This window comes from Passer montanus, unplaced genomic scaffold, assembly GCF_014805655.1.
Source record: "Passer montanus isolate IOZ18808 unplaced genomic scaffold, ASM1480565v1 scaffold35, whole genome shotgun sequence".
Taxonomy (NCBI): domain Eukaryota; kingdom Metazoa; phylum Chordata; class Aves; order Passeriformes; family Passeridae; genus Passer; species Passer montanus.
Window position 1 is genome coordinate 8,493,697 of NW_024368263.1, and position 9,588 is coordinate 8,503,284.

At 66.8% G+C, this 9,588-nt stretch overlaps 1 protein-coding gene across 1 annotated transcript in view; it reads right to left on the bottom strand.

The window, feature by feature from the left end:
- Window positions 1–76: 76 nt before the first annotated feature.
- The window catches only part of BAHCC1 (BAH domain and coiled-coil containing 1), a 21,412-nt gene continuing 11,900 nt past the window's right edge, over window positions 77–9,588 (bottom strand). Inside the window, exons 10-27 of the mRNA XM_039716215.1 lie at window positions 9,260–9,586; window positions 8,898–9,176; window positions 8,170–8,354; window positions 7,923–8,059; window positions 7,703–7,804; window positions 7,297–7,411; window positions 7,021–7,192; window positions 6,485–6,646; window positions 6,009–6,334; window positions 5,574–5,681; window positions 5,243–5,496; window positions 5,064–5,139; window positions 4,879–4,987; window positions 4,528–4,650; window positions 4,279–4,446; window positions 2,736–3,886; window positions 1,719–1,955; window positions 77–1,116 (exon numbers count right to left, since the gene is read on the bottom strand). Coding sequence (XP_039572149.1) covers window positions 910–1,116; window positions 1,719–1,955; window positions 2,736–3,886; window positions 4,279–4,446; window positions 4,528–4,650; window positions 4,879–4,987; window positions 5,064–5,139; window positions 5,243–5,496; window positions 5,574–5,681; window positions 6,009–6,334; window positions 6,485–6,646; window positions 7,021–7,192; window positions 7,297–7,411; window positions 7,703–7,804; window positions 7,923–8,059; window positions 8,170–8,354; window positions 8,898–9,176; window positions 9,260–9,586 — 4,238 coding nt within the window. The 3' untranslated portion in view covers window positions 77–909. The remainder of the gene's footprint in view (window positions 1,117–1,718; window positions 1,956–2,735; window positions 3,887–4,278; window positions 4,447–4,527; window positions 4,651–4,878; window positions 4,988–5,063; window positions 5,140–5,242; window positions 5,497–5,573; window positions 5,682–6,008; window positions 6,335–6,484; window positions 6,647–7,020; window positions 7,193–7,296; window positions 7,412–7,702; window positions 7,805–7,922; window positions 8,060–8,169; window positions 8,355–8,897; window positions 9,177–9,259; window positions 9,587–9,588) is intronic.

Here is a 9,588-nt window from a genome sequence, read left to right on the forward strand (position 1 = left end):
CCCCTCTCCATCCCCTCTCCATACCTGGGCTTTCCAGGGCCAGTGGCAGCACGAGGGAACGGAGGCAGAGCCCAGAGCGGAGCCGGCGCCAGCAACGGTTCATATATTTATTCATAAGCCAAGTTATCCATAAAAAAGTTCCATAGTAAAAGGCCTTTACAGGAATGGCGGCTCATAAAACCTTTGTTTAACCCTTTGCTCCTTTTTTTTTTTTTTTTTTCCTTTTGGGTTTTTTTTTTTTTTTTAATCCTGTTTTGTGGGATTTTTTTGTTTTTTAGTGTTTACACTGGAAAAGCCCCTGTACATATTTTGCAGGCAGCGGCGGCGGGACGGGCCAGCGTCCGCCGGCCCCGCGGGGTCCCCGTGGTCCCCCCAGGGTGTCCCCCCCGCGGTCACCCCACTATTGCACTGGGGACGGCGGCGCTGGGCCCCCCGCCCGGGGCCGAGCCCCCGCCCTGGCCCCCTCTGTACAGCGCTCCCCGCTGTCCCCGTCCCCCCAGGCCGGGGGACACAGTGCACTGAAACGACCCCCCCACCCCCTTCCCCGAGGATTATTATTATTTTTTTGTGATTTTTTTTCATCATTTTTTGTCTTTTTTTTTTTTTTTTCTGCTGTTGTTGGGTTTGTTGTTGTTTTGTTTTTTTTTTTCCTTTCTCGCTTTTCCATAAAACTTCCCGGAAGAAATACAATATTTACAGGCAAAATAAATAGAACAACACACCTGATTTCTGCTTCACCTGCTGGCAAACAGTCAGAGGTACTAGGGAAAGTTATGGCTTGTAGGGGAGCCCCCCCCCCACGTCCCCTGATGTGCCCCCAATGTCCCCACGTCACCCTTTGCATAAGAGCCGGGCGGGGTCAGCACAGGGTGGGCACCCCGGGGGCAGCACAGGGTGGGCACCCCGGGGTCAGCACAGGATGGGCACCCCGTCGGCGGTCACCAGGCGCCCCGTGGTGGGGTCGTAGGTGCCCGCCAGGTAATAGAGGTCCTGGCGGTCCTGGCAGCGGCGGCCGCGCGTCAGCTGCTCGTAGTGCTCCCGCCCCACCACCTGACACTTGTGCGAGATGGTCTGCACGTCGTTCTCGTCCTCGTGGCACGACTGGTACAGCGCGTTCTGCGGGGACAAGGCGCCGTCACTGCCGCTGCCCGGGCTGGCGTGAGGCTGCCTGATGGGGGATGTGGCTGCCTGGTGTGGGACATGGCTACCTGGTGTGGGACATGGCTGCCTGGTGTGGGACATGGCTGTCTAGCTGGGGATATGGCTGCCTGGCTACTTGGCTGGTGACACAGCTACCTGCTGTGCGACAGGGCCACCTGCTCTGGGGCATGGCAGCCTGGCCGGTGACATGGCCACCTGGCATGGTGCATGGCTACCTGATGTAGATGTGTGGCTACTCGACACCACAGATGGCTACCTGATGTGCTGCATGGCCATGCGTGGCTACATGACATGGGATACCTGAAATGGCACGTGGCTACCTGACACCACACACGTGTACCAGACAGGGTACATGGCTACTTGCCCTGCTGTGTGGCTACCTCATGTGGTACACGGCACGATACATGTGTTGACATGATGTGTGGCCACCTGACGGGTTATGTGGCTACTTGACATGATGCATGACCACACGGCACGGCACATGGCTACCTGACTTGGCACGTGGCTACCTGAGCTGGCGCGTGGCTCCCTGCCCCCGGAGCCAGCCCTGCCCTCACCTTGCCGTCGCTCTGGCGCTTGCCCAGCTTGGTCTCCTCGGGGTGGTAGAACCACTTGACCTTGACCACCATGTTGCTGGCCCAGGACTCCCACATGCTCTCGATGCGGCCGATGTAGGGCAGGTTGGGCCGCCCGGCCGACAGGAACACGGCGCAGTCGCCCACGCGCAGCGTCTCCTTGCCCCGCACGATGGCCTTGTAGAACAGCTTCCGCGCCTTGCCCTTCATGCCGCGCCGCTGCCGGGGGGACACGCGCTCAGCGTGGCACAGGGACCCCCAAACCCGCCCTGCCGCCCTGGGGACACCGCGGGGGGACGTGGAGAGCAGCACCAGGGTGAGGGGCTCACAGAACGGGGGACACAGCTGGTGTCACCAGCACTGGCAGCTCAAAGGACACAGCTGGTGTCACCAGCACTGCCAGCTCAAAGGACACAGCTGGTGTCACCAGCACTGCCAGCTCCAGGGACACAGCTGGTGTCACCAGCACTGCCAGCTCCAGGGACACAGCTGGTGTCACCAGCACTGGCAGCTCCAGGGACACAGCTGGTGTCACCAGCACTGCCAGCTCCAGGGACACAGCTGGTGTCACCAGCACTGCCAGCTCAAGGGACACAGCTGGTGTCACCAGCACTGGCAGCTCCAGGGACACAGCTGGTGTCACCAGCTCCCTGTGCTGGCATTCACAGTGATGTCACCAACTCCCTACACTGGCTGCCCATGTGCCACCAGCACCCTCCCCCATCCTGCAGCCAACGCCACCAGCACCATGCAGTGGGCACCCATGTCACACACGCCACATGTCACAGCCGGTGTCCCCAGCCCCCTGAGCAGCCAGGGCTCTGCCTGCAGCACATGGCACCTGACATGTCCCCACTGTGCACAGTGTCCCTTGCACACAGACACCCACCTATGCCCCCTGCCCCGAGCTGTGCCTGCTCCTTCCCTCCCAAGCCATACCAGTTGGGTGCCCATGGCGGGCACCGTCTGTGCCACAGCAGTGCCCGTGGGGCTCCTCACCTGCGTGGGGTTCCCTGACCACCTCCAGAGCTGGCGCGCGGGCAGGAAGGCGGAGATCTTTGGCCGGTTTTCCACCGAGGGCAGGCGCTGCCGCCGGGAGAACTCTTTGGCTTTGGCGAAGCTGAGGGGATCCTTGCGCTTGAGCTTGGCCTTGGGGCCGGCGGCGGCCGCCTTGGACAGGAAGCAGCGCTGGGGCGCGGCGCCCTTGGGCCGCAGCGCGTCCGGCTGCGCCAGCAGCGCCGGCACCGGGTGCGACAGGCAGGTCTGCAGCAGCAGCGCCGAGTCCTCGTCCTCCGAGCTGTACGAGGAGTCCTCATTGTCCGAGGAGCACAGGCTGGACGTGGAGATGGAGCCGGAGCTGGACGAGGTGGAGGAGCCCGAGGAAGAGGAGGACACGGAAAGGCGCGTCATGAAGCGCGAGGGGACGTCGGCGCCGAGCCCGCCCGCGTCCTCGTCCTCGTCCATGTCCGAGTAGGAGCTGTGGCAGTCGCTGTCGCAGTTCAGGGCGAAGTCCCCGTGCCCCGAGTACTTGCGCAGCGCCAGCCCCACGGGCAGCGGGTGTGTGGCCGCGCGGCCCCGGCGCTCCCGGCCGCCCAGCCCGGCGTGTCCGTAGCCGTGGCTGCCCAGCGGCCGCTCCAGCCGGGCCCCGAAGTCCTTCTCGGCCAACAGCAGCGCCTTGCACGTCTTGTTCTTGGGGGATGTCACCCCTTCGTGGTCCAGCTTGACCAGGAACTCGCTGCCCGCTGCCTTCCTGCGCCCGCTCCTGCCCACCTCGGCCTCCAGCCGCTCGGCTTTCTTGGAGCGCAGCAGCTTCTGGGCGGCCGGCAGCACCAGCCCGGCGCCGGCGCCGAAGGAGCCGTAGGAGCTGGCGATGCGGCCGAAGGAGTCGGCGCCGAAGGCGTTGCCGAAGACGGGGGCGGCGAGGTGGTGGTGGTGGTGGTGCAGAGGGAAGAGGGTCTCCTTGGCCCGCAGCTTCTTGGCGCTGCCGTTGACCTGGAAGAGGTTCTGGAGCACGGCCGAGCCCTTGTTCGCCGCCTTGCGCTTGGTCTGTGCCACGGCGGCCCAGCTGAGCAGGGACCCTCCGCGCCGCCCGGCCGCCGAGTCCCCCAGCGCCGGGCCCCGGCCCCCCGACAGCCCCTCCATGGCTTTGCCTGCAGAACACAGGGGTCAGGAGGCCACAGGAGCAGGGAGGGAGGGATGCTCCGGGACTGAGCTCCACCCACATCGTGCCACCCCTTCCTCCAAGCCCAGCTCCTCACCTTCCTCTGCACCCCAATATTCCCGGCCCCCTTAATCCCATCTTTGCATCCCAGCACCCTTCCACACATCCCTGCATCCTCCCATGAATCTGTTCCCCTGCCTACACCCTAGCACCTTTCCCTGCATCCCAACAGCCTTCCCCACACCCCAGCACACTTCCCCACATCCCAGTATCCTTCCCCCATTCGAAAAACTTTTCTCACATCCCAATGCTTTTCCCCCATGCCAACACCATTCCCCTCATCCCAGCCCGGCAGGGGATCCTGCTCCATCCCCTCCATACCACTCTTCTCCTTGCCAGCCGCCTTCCTGCCGGAATTCCGGGCGGGCTGGGGGCCGTGGTCGGGGCAGAGCGTGGGGGGCAGCGCCCCAGGGGTGCCCACGTCGCCACACGCCCGCTTCGCCCGCCGGCAGGAGCTGGACACCAGCAGTGCCGGGGAGGGCTCGGTGCCTGCGGGGAGCGGGGGGTCAGGGCGGCTCCGTGCCCCCCTCCAGAGCCCCCCACAGCCCCTGATCCCACCCCGCCCCTCACATTGGATCTTGAAGTCAGGGGGCAGCAGGCGGATGTTGGACACAGCAATGTGTCCCGTGTCCCCGTCATCGAACTCCACCAGCACAGCCTCAGCGTCCTCCTCCTCCTCGTCGCTGGAGGAGCCTGCAGCACAGGGGGGCTGTTGGGGTGGGCAAGGGACCCCCAGCACTGCCCACCTCACCGGCTGACCCCAGGGGATGGCAGGAGACCCCTGGCACTGCCCACCCCAGCGGGTGACCCCAGGGGATGGCAGGAGACCCCCGGCACTGCCCACCCCAGCGGGTGACCCCAGGGGATGGCAGGAGACCCCCAGCACTGCCCACCCCAGCGGGTGACCCCAGGCAGCCTCACCTCGCACCACGTTCCCGGGATAGAGGCACCGGGATTTCTGGCTCCAGTAGGCACAGACGCGGGTGCCGGGTGGAAGGCTCCGCCGTGACTGCGGCCGGATGTCCAGGACCTGAGGGAGGCAGCGTGTCAGGGTTTGTGGGGTCCGGGACCCCCTCCCTGACCCCCACCCCACTGCCCCCACTCACCGCCTCCTGCAGCAGCTGCTCCTGTGAGTAGATGTGCTGCCGGTTCCCCCGCTCACCCTCGATGATGATGCTGTAGCTGGGGAGGGGGCACAGAAGGGGTTCAGCACACACCCTGGTGCTCCCCTCAAATAGCTGGGATGCCCCCCCAGATGTCTGGGACCCCGGGAGCCTCCACTCACATGTCGGGGGGCTGGATGGTGCGCACGCTGCCGGCGTAGAGCAGGCTGTCCTCCTTGGGGATCAGGATGTGCAGCCCGTCCCGCAGATCCTCCTTCTGGATGGCGCAGGCGTGGGGCACCCCCCCGCGGGCCCCCCCTGCCAGGCAGCCTCCCAGCTCCTCCTCCTCCTCCGAGAAGCTGCTGTTGTCGTCGAAGTCGAAGTCGTCCTCCACGGTGAAGCTCTCCAGGAGTTTGCTGACAGCCCGGCCCTTGCACTGCAAGAGGAGGCTTGGGGTGGGTGGGGGGCACAGGGGGCTGTGCCAGGGTGGGGGGCACACCCCACGGGTCTCACCTGTTTGGTGGCCACTTTGCTCTTGACCTTGGCCAGTTTCTTGCCCTTGCTCAGGATGGTCTTGGCGCTCCGGGGGGAGAGGGCCAGCGAGAGTGCCCCGTTCTTGCGCTGCACGGGGAGGTCAGGGCTGCCAGTGACCCCTCTGTGTGACCCCAGCCCCCCCAGGGCTCACCAGGGCCTCCCACCACCCTGAAGAATGCCTCCTCAGCTCCACCAGCACCCACAGCCTGTGCAAAACCTGCCCCCATCCCTCTGCACCCCGTGATTCCATCAGTGTCCCACAACTACTTCCAAAAACCTGCACCACATCTCACTGGCAGCCCTCAGTAACCCCAGCCCTGCATGCCCTGGTCCCATTGGTGGCTCCAGCCCATTCACACACCACATCCCCCTGTCCCCGAGCCCAGGGGTGCCCCCAGCCCAGCCCCCACTCACCCTGAGGGCTGCCTGCAGCCCTTTGCTCTTGCGGGTGCCCTTCTTGCCCCTCTCTCCCAGCCGAGCCCCCTCATCCCGCGGCCCCAGCAGCCGGGGGTCCGTGCCCCCAAAGAGGCTGCTGGGGGCTCCCGGGGGGCTGGGGCCGCCGGGGGCTGGGGGCCTCAGGCTCTCCTTGGCCTTGGCTTTCAGCTTCTTCTTGCTGCCCTCGGGGCAGCCCCCCGCCTTCCGCCGGCCCGGCACCTTCTCCAGCTTCCCGGCTCCCCCCGGCTTCACCGGCCGCCGCTTGATCTTCACCTCCCCCTCGGGGCTGCCCAGGCGGCACGGACCTGGGGGGACAGGGGTCAGGGCACCCCACGGGGTGACAGGGCTCGGGGGACCCCGTGGAGGTCCAGGCTTGCAGCACATCACAGTTGCCCACCCAGTCCCAGCATGTGTCCCCCAGGGTCCCTGCCAGCATTCCAGAGTGAATCCATTACCTAGCAGCCCCTGCCTTTCCTTTTTCTTCTTGGCCTTCTCGTTGGCCTCCATCTTCACCACGGAGGATGGGGAGGGCCCCAGCACAGCCACCGGCCCAGCTGGCAGTGACAGCCCTGGCTCCTCATCCCCCTCCTCGCTGTCCGTGTCACCCTCAGGCTCATCTGCAAGGGGAGAGGACAGGGTGAGGGATTCCTGCACACAGGGGTGGCCCCTGCACCCCCAGTGAACAATGGGGTGAGTTGAGGCCATGTGTAACCCCCTGGCATGAGCCACCCCCACATCTGTCCTGCCTCCCTGACCCATGGCTGGACCCTGCACCCCCAGCTTCCATCCTGAACCCCAGTCCTGTGGCAGATCCCCAAACCCCACAATCCTATCCCCATCCCCCATCCCACATCCCCTCCTCCATCCCACACCACCTCACAAGCAGATCCCCATCCTGCCCCTGTACCCCATTCTGGACCTCACCCCACCCCCCCATCCCGAAGCCCTCAGCCCCCCCCAACCCCACACCCCATCCCTGTGCCCTCCTTGCCTCTGAAGTGGGGGGGCTGCCGGGGACCAGGGTCCTGCCCCTGGTACTTGGAGCTCTTGGAGCCCTTGGGCCGGTTCAGCTTCTTCTGGATGCGGGCACCGGGGTTGGGGTCCCTCCGGCGGAAGGGGCTGAGCCCGGGGGGCAGCCCCTTGCCCTTCACCTTCTGCTTCAGCTGTGACAGCCCACAAGTCACCACACAGGGCAGAGGACCCCACAGTGGGGGGACTCAGGGGGGGTTGGGGGTAGAACACACCCCTCAGACCCCGCGGGACTCACCGGGGAGCCCTGGAGGCTGCTGAACGTCCCCCCGGCCAGTTTGCTCCTCTTCTTCTGGGGCTCGGGGTCCCCCCTCAGCTCAGCACACAGCAGGGACAGGCTGGTCTTCACCGCCCTGGGGGGGCACAGTGTGGGCACGGTGCCCGCAGGACCCCCAGGGGACCCTGCACCCCTTGGGGGGATCCTGCACCCCTGGATGCAACCTGCACCCTGGATGGAATCTGCACCCCTCAGCTTCACCCTGCATCCCCCAGAAGGATCCAGACCCGACCCTGGTTGGCTCCTGCACACCCCAGCTGCCGTCTCCCTCTCTCCCTCCCCTCTCTCACTACATTTTGTGACATAAAACCTGCCGATGAAGGCTGTCCCCTGGGCCAAGGGGGGCCACGCGGCACCAGTCACTCACTTGACCTTGCGGCTCTCGGCCCTGCCCAGGGCACTGGAGTGTTTCCTCTTCCGCGGCCGCCCCGGCCCGCGCCGCGCCGGGCTGCGGGAGCTCTCGTCGCGCCTGGAAACCCGGGGACACCGTCAGCAGAGCCCCCACGGCCAGGACAGGCCCAGAGCCACTGCACACATCAGAGCTGCCCCAGGCCCAGGATGAGGATGGGGACGGGGACAGGACGTACTCGTGGTCGTGGCGCCGCTGCAGCCTCACCAGCTCCCGCTGCTTCTCCTTGTAGCGGCGCTGGAGCTCGGCCAGGCGCATCCGCACCTCCACCTCCTGCGTGTTCAGCTGCTCCATGGCCGCCTTCAGCGGGCACACCTGGGGGGCCAGGGGGGTTTGGGCACAGCTGGCAGTGCCAGCGGCCTCAAAGCCAGGGCTGAGGCTGGCACAGCTCAGCCCCCTTGCTGCCCCCTCCAGGAAACACTCACGGCCTTGGTTTTGGGGGTCCAGGTGTACTTGCGCCGGGGGACGCGGGCACGGGGCGGGGGGGACACGGGCAGGGGGCTGAGTGCTGGGGGGCTGCCCTCCCGTCCTGCCGCCTCCACCAGCGACCAGGCAGCCGCCACCGTGGCCAGGTTCTGCAGGTTGAAAGCCAGCAGCTCCTCATCCTCACCTGTGGGCACGGCAGGGGTCAGCAAGGACCGACACCCCAGAGCCCTGCACTGGCTCCTGGGGGGCTGGGGGGCACAGGAGCAGACCCCTGGCTGGGAGGGCTACGGTGATTTGCCCCATCTGGCCACAGCCAACCCCGTGCCCACCCCACCACCCCATCCATGGGGAGTGGGACCCCACAGCCATCCCCTCACCCACGCTGTCCCCACCTGAACCCAGCACTGCGGCCCCCCCTCGCTCCCGCACTCCCTCCCTCCTGCAGGGCTGGGGATGTGCCAGGCCCTTCCCACTGGGGCCTCTGGGATTCCCTGGGGAAGCCGAGCTGGGAGGGAATCCCGAATCCGGGCGCCTGCCTGGAGCCAGCGCTGGAGCCGAGCCCTGGCTGCGAGTGGGGCACAGCATGGCACGGCATGGCACAGCATGGCACGGCATGCAGCCCCCCTGTCCCACAGGACAAAGGGCACTGGAGGGTTCTGGAAGCACCAGGGCTGCTGGGAGTCACCAGGGCATGCAGGGGACACTGGGGGCCCCGGGCGTCACCCACCTTCCCTGGCCAGGTCACAGCGGCGCCGGCGCAGCTCCAGGTCGGCGAGTTCGCTGAGCAGGGCGATGCCCGGGATCCCTGAGGGGTGGGGGGCAGGCGAAGGGGGGGCCGGGGGCGGCTCCTCGGGCTCCTCCAGCGCCGGCAGCTCCCCCAGGTCGATGCCGGCAGCGATCAGCGCCTCCAGCCCACCCGCGCAGCCCTGGTGCCCACTGGGGACATCATCATCCTCCTCCTCTTCCTCATCGCAGCTGCCCTCTGGCTCTGAGCCATCGCTGTCTCCTTCCCACTGGGGACGTCACCATCCTCCTCCTCCTCCTCCTCCTCATCGCAGCTGCCCTCTGGCTCTGAGCCATCGCTGTCGCCTTCATCCTCCTCCTCTTCCTCTTCCTCCTCCTCCGCAGTGGGGGGCAGCGGGGAGCCCCCCTCCTCGGGCACGGGGTGCTGCTGCTCCGGCTGCTCCGGCGCTCCCTGAGCCAGCTCCCGGTGCCCCCCGAAGGGCTCCTCGGTGCCGCCGGCCGGCGCTGCGCCCCGCTCCCCGCAGAGCGCTCCGGGCGGCAGCAGCAGGTGGTGCCGGTGCAGCAGCGCCCCGGCACCCTCGGCCGGGGGGTCCCGCGGGGGGCCCGGCTCCCGCAGCGCCTCGGCCGCGGGGCTGAAGGTCCGGGACTGCTCGGGCTCGGCGGGCGGCGAGCCG